Here is a 19,897-nt window from a genome sequence, read left to right on the forward strand (position 1 = left end):
TTGTTGTGAAACAAATGAACTGATAGAACCTGTGTACTGGATGTCACTTTTCACACCAGGATATCGATAGCCAATAGTGATTAGAGTCCAGAAATAGCAAAATATTATTGATGTAAGGTATATCTAGACAAATCTCATTGTTACTTTTTACCTGAGAGGAAGGATTTTAATCAAGTTTTGTCTTTCATCTACATGTGTGTGTATTTCTATCTGTCTGTCTGCCTGTGTATTTTTGTGACAATGAAATTACAAACGCTATATTGTAATGTGTGACGTAATGTTGTCACAATGTGTAAAAAAAATCATCACAGAATGTGGTTGGAAATTAGGAGCCATGTTTTGGCAGTGGTTGATAGTTTAAAAAATAATGACCAGTTTAGTTTCTGCAGGGAAAAACCATGCTATTATACTGATAGAATGATATATTACTAGAGAGAACAATATGAATTTATTGTCTTCCACTATTTACTTATTTCTGCATTCATGATCGGGTTGTCCATCCGCAGAAATACCCGTTAGACAGTAGACATAACAGAGATTGCTTTCAAAGACACAGGTAAATAGTTAGTATAATCAGAAATTTTACATTTAAGGAGGTACTCTACATCGTCATAATGGCTGACTTCCTTTTTAAAAAAATGAAGGAAAATATAGATATTAGCAATATTTGTCTATTCATTTTGAATATCATTGCCTAGTGGAGTAGTTCAGTAGGTTAGCATGTCAACTGCTGAACTGTAGATTGCGGGTTTGAATCCAGCAAGGGTTTTCCAGATTGATTTCTACTAAAACTGCATTTTTGGACCAAATAAAGTAAATTTGAAAGTTTTCAATTTCAAAATATTATTGTACATATCCCCTACTTTTCATCCATATCAGATTTCTCTGGTGTACAAGTAGCATTCCACCTTGAGTCTCTCAGACAACAAAGTAATTTGTTGACATGTAAGAAGTATTTTACATTTTAAAAGTCTCTCAGGCAACAAAGTATCTCGTGGACATGTAAGAAATATTTTACAAAATGTAGTCTATGCTATGTAAAAGTAACATTGGTTTGATTTGAACAAGAAAGTGTATGTGTAATATTTGTTGTTTTTAACAAGGAAGAACATGTATAACATTGCTTGGCTTTTTTCCCTTCTTAAAATAAGAGAAGGTGAAAAATTTCATGGAGATGTTTATGTTGATTTTAAAGCAATAATTTTCGATACTGCCAATCAAGGTTATCAAAATGGAAAGGAGATTTATAAATATGTAAATATGGAATATAGCAAAGAGTTAAGAAGACATATCAACCTCCACTGACTAGAGAGACAGGCAGGAAACACGGCATCCAAACGTGTGTGTCCTTTGATGTAAATCTTAATGACATTTTGGAAAGCTGTCTATAGGGACTGTATTTGTTTTGTGACAGTGATCCTTTCAAAGTATACTTAAATAAATAAAATAGACCAAATCCCATGTCATAAGGTACAAATTGAGGTAGGTTTTTGGTGATGGAGACTTTAGATATCTGATAGGCTTAGTATCAAAGTAAAAATAGAAGAAAACCAGAAAGGTATTTATAGCTGCACAGCTGTCACCAGAACAGATAGTACTACACAGACTGCTGAAGTGAAAAGTGCGCTTTCCGGTATACAGTGGAGCCTCGTTAATCGGACAATTTGGTTCCCAGCAAAATCGTACGGATAAATGAAGCATCCGGATAACTGAATCACATATTTTTTATCTTTACATAAGTAACCAATATGCTTACTTTATTGATGCGTAGTGAATTAAACACATTCTATCATTTGATTTAACCATTTGCATTAGTAAATAAATCATGATAATGTTAACATTTACATGAAAGGTGAAGATAACGAACAGTGATCAATCTCGTAACTCCTATAAGCAATACATTTCAAAGCTCTAAAATTGAAATATACATGTGCAGTTTATTTGCCTATGCTTACATTGTACATGTATATTAGCACTACAAATAAATATACAAAACTGTACCTTATGCACTAAAACAAATAATGAAGCACTATATGTAACTATAAATAAATAAATCGTTAATAACTAACATAATCATTTACACTTCAAACATTTCATCACACTTTTACTTCTTAAAGAGGCCGGCCATTTTCATCTGTCACAATTCACGGGTTCAGCGTAACACACATCACACAACACCTAATTAAAGGGAGGTGCATGTTGACGGGGTATAGGTAATCGTTTCAATTAGACAGTTTGGCTTGTTTTACTTTATAATTTACGCCTTGCTAAAATTGTCCAACACAGACCTTCCCTCAAAAAAATTACCGTCCAGATTAACGGTACAATTTTCAATGCATTTTAACGTTTTGTAGTAAAAAAATGACCGTCCGGATCCGGAACGCGAATTTCTGGATTAAATCATGCAAAATAATGTATAAAAATTCTGTTCCCTAGAAAAATCGTCCGGAAGGTGAAGCGTCCGGATTAATGGCGTCCAGATCACCGAGGCTCCACTGTACATGTGTATAAATATTGTGATGTCACAATGTCCCTAAATCCAGAATTATGTCATTTTGAATTTTTAGATGTCCACCTCATAAACACTTTGATGGTCTAGTAATTATCTGATAATTTTTACACTGTGTTCAAAATACATGTATCACATTGAAAACTCTTTATCTTTTTCAAGTTTTATTTTGAAAAAAAAAAGCATTATTTAAAGATATTTTTAATGTTTATTCCCTCTAAAACAAGCACTGATGATTTAACATACTTTTTATTTTGACTATATCATCTCTTTATGATATGTCAGTCACACAGGTTTACTGCTGAAAACCTTTTGGTTAATGTAAGGTGAAGATAACGAACAGTGATCAATCTCATGATTCCTATAAATAATACAAAACCATGTACATGTATTAAGACACCTTAAAAAGAAAGATCAGAGACAATCCAGTATTTGTGGTTTCATCAACAGGGTCTTCACCTATGGATACCTCTGGTTCTTCAATGTGTGGCTGCAGTTGTTTCCATCACAACTGTGTTATGATTGGCAGATAGGAAGCATCCCATTGGTGGAGAGTCTGATGGATGCCCGCAACCTAGCAACAGCTTTGTTTGTTGTTACTTTTAATCTTCTTTTGCTGAAGTGCTGGAAGCATGCAAAGGTAGTTACCCTTCTACAAAACTTCAAAATATTAAAACTGAATGTTTAGAGTGAATAATGAAAAACACTGGGGTGTAGAAAGAGATAAAAAGTTCCACACTATCCCATGCCCAGTGTATACTGTATATGGGTATGTAATGGTTTCAAATTTTTGAAATTTTCACTTTTTCTTTTACAGACAGATGACCCTGATCCAGCTGTGTTCTCAGGTGTTCTCTTTTACACCCTCCCCATCATTCCGGCTTCTAATCTCCTCTTTCCTGTGGGATTTGTTGTGGCAGAAAGAGTTTTATACCTTCCCAGGTATTGTGTAATGCAATCAACATCACTCTGTTAAAATTTAACATCAATCTCTTACCCATTTATGTATCAGTCAACTGCTTTGAAGAGAACATGTAATGGCATTTAAATCTCAAGTATTCAACAAACAGATGAGTCAGAACAAATATTTTGTTAACTGTATGTACAATAAAAAATTCCAAGGAATCTTGAGTAAAAACAGATGTATATTATATTAGGAAAGTTCTGATATTAACAAGACTCAGCAAAAATTGTAAGAATCTTCCATAAAAATCTATTTTGGATTAGAAAAATCTCACTTGAGGGGTTTAGTCCAAAGCTTGTTGAATACTTAATGGTATTATTCAACCCCTCAAGTGAGATTTCCCTGTACCACATGGGTTCTCATTAGGGAGTTTTTTCTCCCATTACCTCTGAATTATATAAATAAATTTTGAAAATTTGAGATGAAACAGAAAAAATCTGTATCTGTTTTTAATGTAAAAATGAATAACATGGTTGGAAAGATCAAATCTAAAAATGGTTTAATGAAAAATTCAGAAGTAATTCCCAGAAAAATCAAATAGATTGAAATTTATTTGCAAACAATATTTCAATGACAAAATGTTGCCATGTTTATACAGGATAAAGGGCTAAAACATATGATATTTTAATGGATAATGTCATTACTTTGAGAGATAGGCCATTCTCTTGACTCAGTATAGAGAACTTTTGATTTATGTTAAAATAAGACAGGCCTCAAAATAAATTTGGATCATGGTAATTATGTTAGGAGAGGGAATTTATCATCCATGTTTACAAGATAATTCTATACATTTTTTATAGTTCTATATGCTGTGTGACACAATAATGAGTTAAACAGGAGGAATGATCAGAAAACTTATAATTGGATAGAACAATGTCAACCCTAACTGAGTTGTTGTTTCCTAAGTAATGTAAGTTTTCATGGTCAGTTGATTGTCAGTAGAATCTTTATTACATCACACAGAGGTTATTTAGTCGCTGACTAGAAAGAGATGAAACACACAAAACAAGACGAGAGGTGCATTGTGAACTTGTCGAAAGTCGTTTCAATGTATGCTTTGGGCATTACATACATGTTCCATACAAATTCTCTGATAAATAAATTTCATTTTTGAAAATACATGAGGGGATGAACTGTGATTCTGTACACCAGCATACTTCATGAAGCGTTTTATGACAAGTATGCCGGCATGTAGCATTATTGCAGTTCATACCCTCATGTATTTTCAAAAATGATATTTATCTTTTATATTTACTTTCTATTTTCATTTTTGTCTGGACCAGCTGTTAACATATACATACTATATTTATCAATATTCATACGTGCATTGCTCACAACTACATCGTATTCATGAGGAAATGGCTACCATTACAATTTGTAGAGATATCAAAGGCAAAAACATTGGACATTTAAATGTTTTCATGACTTATTCTTGTCAGAACTCTCTGAAACTTTGTGAATAGTTGATCCACACCTTCAATAGTTTTGATTCCGATTTCCTTTGCAGTGCGGGACTTTGTTGGTGGGATATGTTTAATAGTTTTGATTGCGATCTCCTTTGCAGTACGGGACTTTGTTGGTGGGATATGATTAACAGTTTTGATTCCGATTACCTTTGCAGTGCGGGACTCCTGTGTGTTGGTGGGATATGTTTAATAATTTTGATTCTGATCTCCTTTGCAGTGCGGGACTCTGTGTGTTGGTGGGGTATGGTGCACATATACTAATGAGACGTTTCCCACATAGAAGGAACCTTAATCTTGCCCTCACGATATATTGTCTGGTAGTTCTGGCAACCAAAACTGTAATCCAGAACTATGTATGGATGTCAAGAGAGAGTCTGTTTGTGTAAGTTACTTAGTAAAATTATGATTTTTTTTAAAGCTTAAATTTTTTTTGGATCAGCTTTAAATGAAGACGGATTTTGAATCAGATAATGTAAGACACAGTGCATACAAGCTTCATATCATGATCAGTCCATACTTAAATCAATTTGGTGCACTCAGAGTTGAGACTTTCATATCTTAGTGGAACCATGAATAAGGGCTCTTGCTTTAGTGTGAAATGAATCGCATAAAAATAAACTCCTGTCATACACTCCTCTAGTTCTTCTGATTTAATGATTGTCCGTCATCTCTCTGTTTAAACTTCTTCTGATTTAATGATTGTCCGTCATCTCTCTGTTTAAACTTCTTCTGATTTAATGATTGTCCGTCATCTCTCTGTTTAAACTTCATCTGATTTAATGATTGTCCGTCATCTCTCTGTTTAAACTTCTTCTGATTTAATGATTGTCCGTCATCTCTCTGTTTAAACTTCTTCTGATTTAATGATTGTCCGTCATCTCTCTGTTTAAACTTCTTCTGATTTAATGATTGTCCGTCATCTCTCTGTTTAAACTTCTTCTGATTTAATGATTGTCCGTCATCTCTCTGTTTAAACTTCTTCTGATTTAATGATTGTCCGTCATCTCTCTGTTTAAACTTCTTCTGATTTAATGATTGTCCGTCATCTCTCTGTTTAAACTTCATCTGATTTAATGATTGTCCGTCATCTCTCTGTTTAAACTTCATCTGATTTAATGATTGTCCGTCATCTCTCTGTTTAAACTTCATCTGATTTAATGATTGTCCGTCATCTCTCTGTTTAAACTTCTTCTGATTTAATGATTGTCCGTCATCTCTCTGTTTAAACTTCTTCTGATTTAATGATTGTCCGTCATCTCTCTGTTTAAACTTCTTCTGATTTAATGATTGTCTGCCTGATCTCTCTGTTTAAACTTCTTCTGATTTAATGATTGTCCGTCATCTCTCTGTTTAAACTTCATCTGATTTAATGATTGTCCGTCATCTCTCTGTTTAAACTTCATCTGATTTAATGATTGTCCGTCATCTCTCTGTTTAAACTTCATCTGATTTAATGATTGTCCGTCATCTCTCTGTTTAAACTTCTTCTGATTTAATGATTGTCCGTCATCTCTCTGTTTAAACTTCATCTGATTTAATGATTGTCCGTCATCTCTCTGTTTAAACTTCTTCTGATTTAATGATTGTCCGTCATCTCTCTGTTTAAACTTCTTCTGATTTAATGATTGTCCGTCATCTCTCTGTTTAAACTTCTTCTGATTTAATGATTGTCCGTCATCTCTCTGTTTAAACTTCATCTGATTTAATGATTGCCCGTCATCTCTCTGTTTAAACTTCTTCTGATTTAATGATTGTCCGTCATCTCTCTGTTTAAACTTCTTCTGATTTAATGATTGTCCGTCATCTCTCTGTTTAAACTTCTTCTGATTTAATGATTGTCCGTCATCTCTCTGTTTAAACTTCTTCTGATTTAATGATTGCCTGCCTGATCTCTCTGTTTAAACTTCTTCTGATTTAATGATTGCCTGCCTGATCTCTCTGTTTAAACTTCTTCTGATTTAATGATTGTCCGTCATCTCTCTGTTTAAACTTCTTCTGATTTAATGATTGTCCGTCACCTCTCTGTTTAAACTTCATCTGATTTAATGATTGTCCGTCATCTCTCTGTTTAAACTTCATCTGATTTAATGATTGTCCGTCATCTCTCTGTTTAAACTTCATCTGATTTAATGATTGTCCGTCATCTCTCTGTTTAAACTTCTTCTGATTTAATGATTGTCCGTCATCTCTCTGTTTAAACTTCTTCTGATTTAATGATTGTCCGTCATCTCTCTGTTTAAACTTCTTCTGATTTAATGATTGTCCGTCATCTCTCTGTTTAAACTTCATCTGATTTAATGATTGTCCGTCATCTCTCTGTTTAAACTTCTTCTGATTTAATGATTGTCCGTCATCTCTCTGTTTAAACTTCTTCTGATTTAATGATTGTCCGTCATCTCTCTGTTTAAACTTCATCTGATTTAATGATTGTCCGTCATCTCTCTGTTTAAACTTCTTCTGATTTAATGATTGTCCGTCATCTCTCTGTTTAAACTTCTTCTGATTTAATGATTGTCCGTCATCTCTCTGTTTAAACTTCATCTGATTTAATGATTGTCCGTCATCTCTCTGTTTAAACTTCTTCTGATTTAATGATTGTCCGTCATCTCTCTGTTTAAACTTCTTCTGATTTAATGATTGTCCGTCATCTCTCTGTTTAAACTTCTTCTGATTTAATGATTGTCCGTCATCTCTCTGTTTAAACTTCTTTTCTAGGACTACTGGAGAGTTTTTAGGTGGCAAAAATGGACTTTGTCTAAAGGGAAGTCAAATGTAGGGTCATTCATGGTCCTTTTCTATGGGAATTATTTTCAACTTGTAAAATAGGGAGAGTAAATTAAAATAGGATATTTTTCTCAGACTTACTGAATGATCTGAGGATAACTTCATTTTAACATGTGAATTCCAAGTGACATTGAAACAACAGTATATAACTTTGATATGGATCTTTCAAAATACCCAAACTACATATATGATTACAATATGGGTCTAACAAAATACCTTATGTGTTCTTACTTTAGGAGAGTTTATGATTTCGTGATGAAGCAAGAATTCATGGTTGTTATTAGATTTGAAAGTCTCTATTTAACCATCTTAAATGGATTAGAATGCATGTATGTGCACTTAACATATGCAAGAAAAATATTTAGAAATATGAAAAACAAGAACACCATTCTTCAAGTTAACAGAGAAACATTCTTATTTCAATTCAAACGGACTAGAATGGGGTGAAATAATGTGTAGAGTTTTTATGTCAATTTTAGCATGTTGACTCAGGCGAAGGTCAAGGTCAAGGTCTCTAGTTTTATGTTTACAGATCTGGTGTCAGGATTTTACCAAACAATGCCAAAACCCACTACAACTATGCAAACTACCTCAAGGATACAGGTCAGACAGATGCAGCCAAAATACAGTACCAAGCAGCAATCAGGTATGTACACAGGGCAGACAGTGTACAGACTACCAGACAGACACAGTATACAGACTATCAGACAGACACAGACAGTCAGACAGACACAGTGTACAGACTATCAGACAGACACAGTGTACAGACTATCAGACAGACACAGTGTACAGACTATTAGACAGACACAGTGTACAGACTATCAGACAGACACAGAGTACAGACTATCAGACAGACACAGTGTACAGACTATCAGACAGACAGAGTGTACAGACTATCAGACAGACACAGACAGTATACAGACTATCAGACAGACACAGTGTACAGACTATCAGACAGACACAGTGTACAGACTATCAGACAGACACAGACAGAGTACAGACTATCTGACAGACACAGTGTACAGACTATCAGACAAACACAGTGTACAGACTATCAGACAAACACAGTGTACAGACTATCAGACAGACACAGACAGTGTACACACTATCAGACAGACACAGTGTACAGACTATCAGACAGACACAGTGTACAGACTATCAGACAGACACAGACAGAGTACAGACTATCTGACAGACACAGTGTACAGACTATCAGACAAACACAGTGTACAGACTATCAGACAAACACAGTGTACAGACTATCAGACAGACACAGACAGTGTACACACTATCAGACAGACACAGTGTACAGACTATCAGACAGACACAGTGTACAGACTATCAGACAGACACAGTTTACAGACTATCAGATAGACACAGTATACAAACTATCAGACAGACACAGTGTACAGACTATCAGACAGACACAGAGTACAGGCTATCAGACAGACACAGTGTACAGACTATCAGATAGACACAATTTACAGACTATCAGACAGACACAGACAGTCAGACAGACACAGTATACAGACTATCAGACAGACACAGTGTACAGACTATCAGACAGACAGTGTACAGACTATCAGACAAACACAGTGTACAGACTATCAGACAGACACAGTATACAGACTATCAGATAGACACAGTATACAGACTACCAGACAGACACAGTGTACAGACTATCAGACAGACACAGTGTACAGACTATCAGACAGACACAGAGTACAGACTATCAGACAGACACAGTATACAGACTATCAGACAGACACAGTGTACACACTATCAGACAGACACAGTGTACAGACTATCAGACAGACACAGACAGTGTACAGACTATCAGACAGACACAGAGTACAGACTATCAGACAGACACAGTGTACAGACTATCATACAGACACAGACAGTCAGACAAACACAGTGTACAGACTATCAGACAGACACAGAGTACAGACTATCAGACAGACACAGTGTTCAGACTATCAGACAGACACAGTGTACAGACTATCAGATAGACACAGAGTACAGACTATCAGATAGACACAGAGTACAGACTATCAGATTGATGCAGAATAGTTGAGTGGGTTGCATCAATCGAACTACTTGCACTGAATTTTTTTTGGAGAATTTTTTTTACGCTTGTAAAGATGTCACCATATTTTTCCAATGCATAGTGCTCAGTTCCATAGCAGTGAGGTCATTCCAAAATAATTTCTGTATGCTTAAGAATAGTAAGTGTGTATTTGAATCAATACTTCAAATGTTGTAACAGGTTGTATCCAGACTTGCCTAGTGCTCACAATAATCTAGGAACACTACTCAATGACACAGTGGCAGCAGAATTTCATTATGAGGCAGCGTTGAGGATAAGTCCTGATCACAAGGGGGCTATGATCAATCTTGGATCTTCTCTCATGTAAGTAAAGCTCATCTGATTAACTGTAAAGGACAATGTGGGGGTCAGACGGGTTCAATCACCAGTGGCCAGATAGCTCAGTTGGTAGAGCACCTGACTAGAGATTCATGGGGCCCGGGTTTGAATCCCAGTCTGATTCATTGCATATTTTCCCTTCCTATTGCAACAAAAATTAAGTCATGCAGACAACTCTTAAGAAAACATGAAAGTTGCTCCAATTCACATAATTATTATATGCATGCTTCTTGCAGGAAAGTCACTAAGCAGAAGTACAGAACTATTTTATACACATGTATTGTCTTTTAGTAAAAGGGGCCAGGGACAAAGAGGACAGAAGTTAATTGACCGTGTCCTTGAACTAGATCCTGAGAATGTGGACGCCATGATAGTGAAGGCTTGGGTAACTATGACGGAGGGTAAATGGGGTCTAGCTGAGCAGTATTACGAGAGAGCCCTACAGAGAGATCCCAGGAACTCAGAAACTCTGTACTACTACGGAAAATACTGGCACCAGAGAGGTGAGATTCTAGAGGATGATATTCAAAATACTGGCACTAGAGAGGTGAGATTCTAAGGGTAATATTCAAAATACTGGCACCAGAGAGGTGAGATTCTAGAGGATGATATTCAAATTACTGGCACCAGAGAGGTGAGATTCTAGATGATGATATTCAAATTACTGGCACCAGAGAGGTGAGATTCTAAAGGGTAATATTCAAAATACTGGCACCAGAGAGGTGAGATTCTAGAGGATGATATTCAAATTACTGGCAACAGAGAGGTGAGATTCTAGAGGATGATATTCAAATTACTGGCATCAGAGAGGTGAGATTCTAGAGGATGATATTCAAATTACTGGCACCAGAGAGGTGAGATTCTAAAGGATAATATGGATGGCAAATAAAAACTGACACTTACTTGGTATGGACTTTAAAAATAAGAAATTTTATACGAGGGATTAACATGTTTGGAGCTAATTTTTCCTCTTGAATGTCTTTCTAAATTTTTTTTTTATTGCTATGAAACATACATGTATATATGTACAACTTAATATATTGATATGGTATTTTTAGAAAATTGTTGATGATCACATCATAAATGAACATTACTTTTCCCAATTCTTTTTTATAGAATGGTGCAAAATTAATTTTCTTATTATTTTACATTCTGGGACAAGAATTATAATTTTATGTAATATTTGAAACAAATCTTTGGTTTCAGTATTATTTCTGTTTTTGTAATCACTGTTTCATTTATCACTGATAAATATATGTAAAAGAAACTGCTTGAAATATAGCATAATTTCATTTTTTTAAATGTAATTTAAACTCAATTTAAAATGGAGAGAATAGAGTTTTTTGGAAAACATGAAAAACAACCAAAAAACCCTGGATTGAAATTGAAATTGTGTACAGAATAAGGTTCTCGTGTTTTGAAAATACCTGGTTTTGTATATGTAAATCTGGTATTGATTTCATCAGGTGACTTGGAGAGAGCAGTGAAGCTGTACAGGAAAGCATTCATTAAAGACTCCGGACAGTGGATGGCCATGGTCAGTGCTGGAGATGCTCTCAAACAGCTCGGCAAGTACCACGAAGCCGAAGAAATACTTAGCAGGTAAAAATGCTATTGTGGCTCATCTGGTAGATGGGGTAATTGAATGTTACTCAGGTTAAATCTTTGGAAGAGTCAATGTGTTTATTGATAATTGGATTGAATTTCAGGTCCCTAATGATAAGTCGCAGTGTTCCAGCCCTGGATACTCTCGGACTTGTGTATTTCTATTTGGGACGGGTGTCAGAATCTATCAACACCTACGAAGAAATCCAGAGACTGGCTCCAGATAATGCGGAATCCCTCCTTCATTATGTAAGAATCATACAAAAACTATGTCTGGAAGAAAAATACATCCTAATAAATAATTGATATGGCAAATGTAGATCTTCTTCAAATGTTGATTAAGATTAATTGTGTTTAGGCTCAGATTTTGGGAAATCTTGGAGAAACAGAGAGAGCTGAAGAGGTTCTGACAGAAATCTTACAGAGAAATCCACACAATCCAGATGCTATGGCACAAATGTCTAACGTACTGGGACAACAAAACAGACACCTCCAGGTAACAGAGATAACTGTAATTCTACAGATATAAACACAAATGTCTCATGTACAGAACAGACACCTCCATGTAACAGAGGAAGGGAGATAACTGTAATTCTACAGATATAAACACAAATGTCTTGTGTACAGAATAGACACCTCCAAGTAACAGAGAAAGGGAGATAACTGTAATTCTACAGATATAAACACAAATGTCTCATGTACAGAACAGACACCTCCAAGTAACAGAGAAAGGGAGATAACTGTAATTCTACAGATATAAACACAAATGTCACGTGTACAGAACAGACACCTCCATGTAACAGTGGAAGGGAGATAACTGTAATTCTACAGATATAAACACAAATGTCTCGTGTACAGAACAGACACCTCCATGTAACAGTGGAGGGAAGATAACTGAAATGTTGTAAATAAATATTCTTTTCTGATGTATGTATTATAAGGACATTAAATTCCACATATAAATATTTTTCATTATTGTACATTGAATTAAGTCTTGCAATCCATAGCAGAGACTCATGTGTAATATAAAATTTAATTCAAGTGCTGAACTTTTTTTCAGGGAAACATAATCTTATGAGCTGTAATTGCTCAGCTGGTATATTCCATATTGTACATTAGCTGAGGCTATTGTGTTCATAGATAGACCAATTGTATATCTAGTCTCAAAGATGCAACTGCTAGGTGTAGAGTTCACATTGCAGATAAACAATTTATGCATAAATATATTGCTATTTACATCTTTTATAATAGGCTTTGGATTACTTGATGAATGCTATCAAAATTACACAAAGAGAAAACAACCAAGACAGACTGGAGACATTGCTTTTCCAGAAGGCCAGCCATTACAAAGATTTGAAAAGATATGACGAGGCTCTACAGGTATTTCTTCTTAATGTCTCATCTTTGTGTATTCTGTCATAACTCTCTGATGCATTTATAGAATTCTATTTTGATGACTATGTTGCTGTTTCAGAGCTACAACGAAACAATCAAAATGAATCCCAAAAGGATTGATGCCCACCTCAACATTGGAGCCATTTTTCATCTTCAGGTACTTAAAAGATGCATGACAGACAATATTACACTCCCTACAAATGAAAGTTTATCACGCTATCTGTCCCTCTGTCTTTGCAAGTAGTCTCTTAGCTATAATATTGTAACACATTATGGTAAGTGATCATAATCAAAAACAAAGATGCTATGACCTGAGGGTCCAAGGTCATGTGCTCAAATTCTAAGTCAACCGGGAGAAATTCTTAGTTCAAATTTTGTGTCTGGGCTATGATTGGTAACAAAGAAACCTTGTGTACCTTTACTTCACCAATGATTATCTATGGCCTGAAAGTGTATCATGACCCTTGTCTAAGGACATTTCCAAAATTGAAGGTCACTGGGAGTTTGAATTTTGTGTCAGGGCTGAAACTCTATTGCAAGGAAACTTTTAAACACTCCTACTTAAAAAAAATGTTGAATATGACCAGAGGGTATTTGATAACCTTGACCCAAGGTCATTCAAATAAGGTCAAGGTCACAAAAGAGTTTATACTTTTGTATTGACATTGTTTTTGTAACAAATATTAATGCTATGTATGAATATGGATTTAAAAGTTTGGATTATCTATTGAGCTGTCATGATTTGATTCTCACATGACTTGAAGTCTTGTCATGTGATTTATGTTCTTACATGACTTTTTTTCCGTTTGCAGAGACATTACACAAAGGCAAAGAACCATTATGAAATTGTTTTGAAACAAGATCCAGAGAACCGCATTGCCAAAGATAACTTGGCTAAACTAAAAAATATTCAAAATAAACACACACACTCATAGCAATGTTACACATTTAATAAACACACACACTTGTAGAAATACGGACACATTTAATAAAAACACACATTCGTAGCAATACGGACACATCTGATAAACACACACACTCGTAGAATGTAAACACTTTTAATAAACACACACACTTGTAGCAATGTAAACACTTTTAATAAACACACACACTCATAGCAATGTAAACACTTTTAATAAACACACACACTCGTAGCAATACAGACATATTTAATATACACACACACTCGTAGCAATAGACATATTTAATAAACAAACACACTCGTAGCAATGTGACATTGATCAGAGAATTGTTAAACTATTTTGTATGTTTGTTTATGATATTTGTGTATGGTTTCTGATTACTCAAATACAAGTATTTTAGATTATGAACTTGCTTCACAAGAAACAATGAACAACAATTAGAAATTACAATTTATCAGTCATGTACATATCTCTCTACATCCTGATTCAATGCAAATCTTCCAGTACAGATCAGATGTTAGCTTCAATGTTCAAATCACACATTACCTTGGTAGTTTTTTTATCATTTGATTTTGTGTTTGACCAAAGATTCTGAGTACGGGTAAATTGTTTTGATTTTGCCCATATCAACTTGAATAGAGTGATCTGTTCAAATCCAAAAATAATTGTCAAATGACATGCAACACTTTTATGTATCATCATACAGGTATGTTATGACTTATATACAGGTATGTTATGACTTATACAGGTATGTCATGACTTATACAGGTATGTCATGACTTATACAGGTATGTTATTACTTGTGTTTTTGAAGTACAGGTGCTTTACTGTTTTAAATTAGTTTCAGCTGTTATATAGCTGGTAGGGTTCATACAATTTATAGAAACCAAAATATTTAGTTAGTGAATAATTTGCCATGGATTGTGCCAAAAAATATATTTTTTATATGTACATGTAAATTAGTCATATTTTTATGCATATTATTTTCTTATGTTTTGTTAATTAAAATTCCTTGAAGAAAAGTTTTGTGATTTTTGTGTGATTTATGGTAAAAATTTCTTTGATACTCAACTCATAATGATCATCAAATTTTTATTTTGATGTATCCCAGTAAAATTTGAGAATTGATAATTACTGTGTCATTACATCATCAGACATTAGAAGTAGACTAGATACTATTGATGTGTAATTTTATTCATTTTCCCAAAGGACTGGCAGGGTATAAGCCTGCTTTGGCCCAATAAAATGATGTCACATCCTACCTAAAAGTGAGAGAGTGCAAGAATCCAAACCAAAAATACAAGAGAAAGTTTGATGATAAGGCTTTGACTTTCTCCTCAACTATATGTCCTACAGTCTGTTGGAATTCCCATGAGCAAAACTTGTGCTCCTTTTATTAGCCGACCTGTTTTTGTATTCTTGTTAGCCAGAATTTATTAAAAAGCTTCTACATCAGAAGAAAAAAATCTCTTGCTGTGGCCTTCAAGTCAACATTTAGATATATCAACAATGTTTTATCTATTAACAATACTAATTTTTGTTCATGTCAATTCAGTATATCCCAGTGAATAGACACCACAAAGTCTTCCATATCTGCGTCATATTTGAATACTTTATTTGAGCATAGATGCTAACGGCAAACGAGCAACTCAACTTTAAGACAAACGAAATTACTTCAGCTTCTCCATCGTCAACTTCCCATATTTTTGAAGCAACATTCCATTACCACTGTCAAATGGTGTTTATGTTGATACTGTAGAGCATGTTCTGCATTCAATAAATTTTTAAATCAAGGCAGACTACTGAGAAAGAAGTTGATGTTACAGGGGTTTCAACAGTCTTGTTTTAAGTCGGCATTTTGCAAAGTCTATGGTTGCTATGATATAATTTGCAAATGCAACCCATCATTAAGTAGAATATGCTGTCTGACATATTTCATACCAATTGTTAGGCCATTCTTAATCTGATTTTGACAACAGATTACTCTGTTTACATGATCAAGACATAGGGTTCATGAAGGGTGCAACAAGTCAAGAGGAGATGTTTATTTACTCTTAAGCACCTGATTCCACCTCTTCTAGGGGCATGGATTTGAGCTGCATTTTTTAAAAATTTCTCCACTTTCAATGTTTACAATGCTTTACTACAGTATTTCTAATGGTCATCAAAAATTTGAATGTCAATTGTCGAAGAACATGGAGTTACAGAGCTCACAATTCTTTGTTATGTAAACAAGGCTTGTGCCATGCTTTTGTTAACATAGGTTAAATTTTGGTTGACCATTAGAAAAACTTTAGTTAAGCATTGTAAACAATGAAAAGGGAAAAATAGAATTAGAAAATTTTCAGCTCAAATCATGTCCATGCCCCTTTAATGTTTCCAAGGGTCTATGTTTTTCCTACTCTCAATTTTGTATTCTTTGTGTTATTTATGAGATTGATCATCGTTTGTTGTCTTCACTTTTTTGATAGCGTTCCAGGTACTCTCAGTACTTTGATTCATAAAGGTATCCATATATCACACAAAGCACTGTTACAGTTACAAAATGGTATGTGAAACATTAAATACAATTAAAACATCAATAATGTACCAGAGTATCTGATATTTTGTTTGCCTTTATTCAGATCACATTTCATTGTGGTGCATTACTGCAAAATCTTTTTGGGTGGTTTAAATAAGACATTTTATTGTGGACCTATAGATTTGGCTGTGTGACATCACGACCTATAGATATGGCTGTGTGACATCACGACCTATAGATTTGGCTGTGTGACATCACGACCTATAGATTTGGCTGTGTGACATCACGACCTATAGATTTGGCTGTGTGACATCACGACCTATAGATTTGGCTGCGTGACACCACGACCTATAGATTTGGCTGTGTGACATCACATGGAAAGTTTGGGGGTGTATGGTTTTCAATGGTCTGTCATGACTCAAATGAGTGGATCTGTCTCCATGAAGATTTAAAAATGAACACTCCCAGTCAAGTTATGCAAGTTGACTGAAACAAGAGGATGCAGAAACATCCACAACTTGGAGCTACATGTATATATCATTGTTTTCAGTAGTAACTCTCCATTCATTAGTAAATCATAAGCTGATGAAGCCATCCCACTACAAGTCCTAGATCCACCTGCAAAATCTCTTAACTCAGTTTCAATTCACGAGACCTAATCTTGATGAATTTTTATTGATGCAAACTGTCCTCAGAATTGGTTTGTTGTTGCAAGAATTTCTCTTAATCAATCATAGATCAAATTCTGTTCAAATAGGCTCAAAATTTTAGAGACTTGCAATCCTTGGAGTGTAAAAATGTTTACATCTCTGGCATATTATTTTTTCACTTGTCAGTTCTGCTTTATGGATAGCATTTGCCTTCTACTATGATGAACACTTGACTATCCAGTTCTGCTACACATTGCTGCAACATTAATTCTAATACAAAGAATCAATATAAAGGCCATACATAAAAACTGTTTGCTATCCTTGGAATTCATGCCTTTCAGACTAAGTATGTAGGGATGTTATGTTTTTATTTATCTACAAATGCATTAAAACACAAGAATACTTTTAAGCTTTTAGAACAGTATTTTGTCTTCAAGATTTTAAAAACCTTTTTCAGTCAGTGGGTCCTTTCTAAATCAGGATATATCATCACTATCGGCTTATACACTTGTACCTCTAATGGTAAATGATTAATAAAAAACCCCAAAACAAACCTAAATTAAATTGGCAAATAGTTTTTTAAACAACCATGAAGCAATGCCAGGCAAACCTTAACCTACTGTGGCCCAATAGCAAATAAAAATGTCTTGCAATGTGGTATCAAAACCTGCATTAAAAAGGTAAATGCATTTCACTTTCACAATATGATTTATTTCTGATAAGAGTCCACACTGTATATTGAATTAGTGCTACTTTTAATGTTTTTCATCACAATATCCTATGTATCAAAAGTATCATCCACTTCCACCCGCAGCCTTAGCCTGTGAACCTGGAAAGAAAATGTCACAAAAGTTAATAAAAATTCTGTCACTGGTGGAATCCCCCTCCCACAATTTACATCTCTCCATTCACACATTAAGAACTGATATAACTTGATTTCTTTCTGAATTCCCTTTTTTATGATATTATGGTGTGGGTATGCTTACTCTGGACTGGTTTTCCATCTTCCCATTTATTAACTTTCACAATGGAATTGCCTCTTTTCAGGGCATCCATTTTCAGTTCTGGTTTAAGGCTATTCCTCACAGCTCTAGCACAGACATTAGAATATTGAATGTATCTGAAATCATAAGACAGAAAAGTGAGTTCGGAGGTATCCGAATATAAATATACATATAACCAACACTTAATGTAATTATGATGTGGTCACAGATGGTGCACTAAATTTCATTGTAAAATCACATCCGTTGATCCCTTATATAAAATAAAAAATGGGGGTCTTCTAAGCAGGGATAGGTATTGTAAAAACATTTTTTGATGTGATGCATATTGTGATACAGAGTAACAATATGTAAAACTTATACGGTACCAATTTTGATGCACCAGATGCGCATTTCGACTATGCTCAACCGAAATTTTTGAAATCCGAAATAACAACAACCTTGTAACAGCTATTTTAGGGGAAAACAGTGCCAAAAAGTGGAGCCAAATTCGTCCAAGGATAAGAGCTATTCATGAGGCTGATAATATGTAACGCTGAATTTTTGCTACTTTTTTTATCGGGGAGAAATTTGACAAACATCACATTATTTTCTTGTACTATTTGGTGAAACTGAGTGATATGAACTACTGGTTAGACAACCTAATTAACAGCAAGGGCATTTAAACGAACAAGAGCATCTGGTAGTCTAACTGCCCCTCTTATTGTAATCGTACACCAAAGTATGATTTCTACATAATACACAATATACTATCAGAACTACAGGGATGAAATACCCTCCCCCCCCTTTTTCTTCTGCAGTTCAAGGATGTGTTCATGGACTCAATTTTTTTAAAAACTTCCTTTCATCACAAAAAATTTTGCTGCATCAAATGATCCAACATCTAGATTCTTGCATTACATAGAACCCAGTGTTTTAACTCGCTTTGTAAAAATTTATTTTAATAATAATGAGTCTACCTTTTTGACATGGTTACAGTTTAGATAACAGTAATTATTTACATTGGTTCATACTCTGCGGTCATCATACACAAAATATTTTGAAAACTTGTTCTTAAACTGAAGTCATCTGTATGCATATCAAATTTGTCATATCTATATTCAGTAATCATGACTATTTCTGTATAAATAACTGATCGATTAATCATATGCATACATTTTATATCTTGAAACACACAATGACATGTATCTGTGATATGGCAATAGTGCATCATCACATATGCTATCTTCTACAATGCAGAAAAATACTTTTTTCTTTTCAAATGTAATATAATTATTATTTTATTTCTTAATTTTTATATTTGCAAACATGCCATGAATAAATAAAATATTTCCACAATTATTATTATTCATCTATGAAGTACAAGCATTGTTTTCATATGCTGTTCTCAAGAATGTCAGTCAACCCGGCCCTAAAGTCAATCCCGCCCCAATTACCATAGTCAGTCTGTCCCCATATACTAACTTTTTATATATATTAAACATTTTATGTTTACAATTTATGTCATGGGGTGGGAAATACATTTATGTTTCATAAATAACGAAATAATGATTGAATAAATAAATAAAAGATGTATTAATGATACAAGCTGTAACTGATGGTAAATGAATTGAAAATAAAACATTATATAAAATAACACAGCCAGTTTTTT

General features: G+C 34.4%; 1 protein-coding gene across 1 annotated transcript in view; it reads left to right on the plus strand.

Annotated features, from left to right (window-relative positions):
- The window catches only part of LOC125681492 (protein O-mannosyl-transferase TMTC1-like), a 36,569-nt gene extending 21,473 nt beyond the window's left edge, over positions 1–15,096 (plus strand). Inside the window, exons 7-18 of the mRNA XM_048921625.2 lie at positions 2,960–3,149; positions 3,327–3,451; positions 5,157–5,321; positions 8,256–8,369; positions 9,993–10,136; positions 10,443–10,654; positions 11,618–11,753; positions 11,861–12,005; positions 12,115–12,252; positions 13,008–13,136; positions 13,231–13,308; positions 13,964–15,096. Coding sequence (XP_048777582.2) covers positions 2,960–3,149; positions 3,327–3,451; positions 5,157–5,321; positions 8,256–8,369; positions 9,993–10,136; positions 10,443–10,654; positions 11,618–11,753; positions 11,861–12,005; positions 12,115–12,252; positions 13,008–13,136; positions 13,231–13,308; positions 13,964–14,086 — 1,699 coding nt within the window. The 3' untranslated portion in view covers positions 14,087–15,096. The remainder of the gene's footprint in view (positions 1–2,959; positions 3,150–3,326; positions 3,452–5,156; positions 5,322–8,255; positions 8,370–9,992; positions 10,137–10,442; positions 10,655–11,617; positions 11,754–11,860; positions 12,006–12,114; positions 12,253–13,007; positions 13,137–13,230; positions 13,309–13,963) is intronic.
- Positions 15,097–19,897: the final 4,801 nt, after the last annotated feature.

Source organism: Ostrea edulis, chromosome 2 (assembly GCF_947568905.1).
Source record: "Ostrea edulis chromosome 2, xbOstEdul1.1, whole genome shotgun sequence".
In the NCBI taxonomy this organism is placed as follows: domain Eukaryota; kingdom Metazoa; phylum Mollusca; class Bivalvia; order Ostreida; family Ostreidae; genus Ostrea; species Ostrea edulis.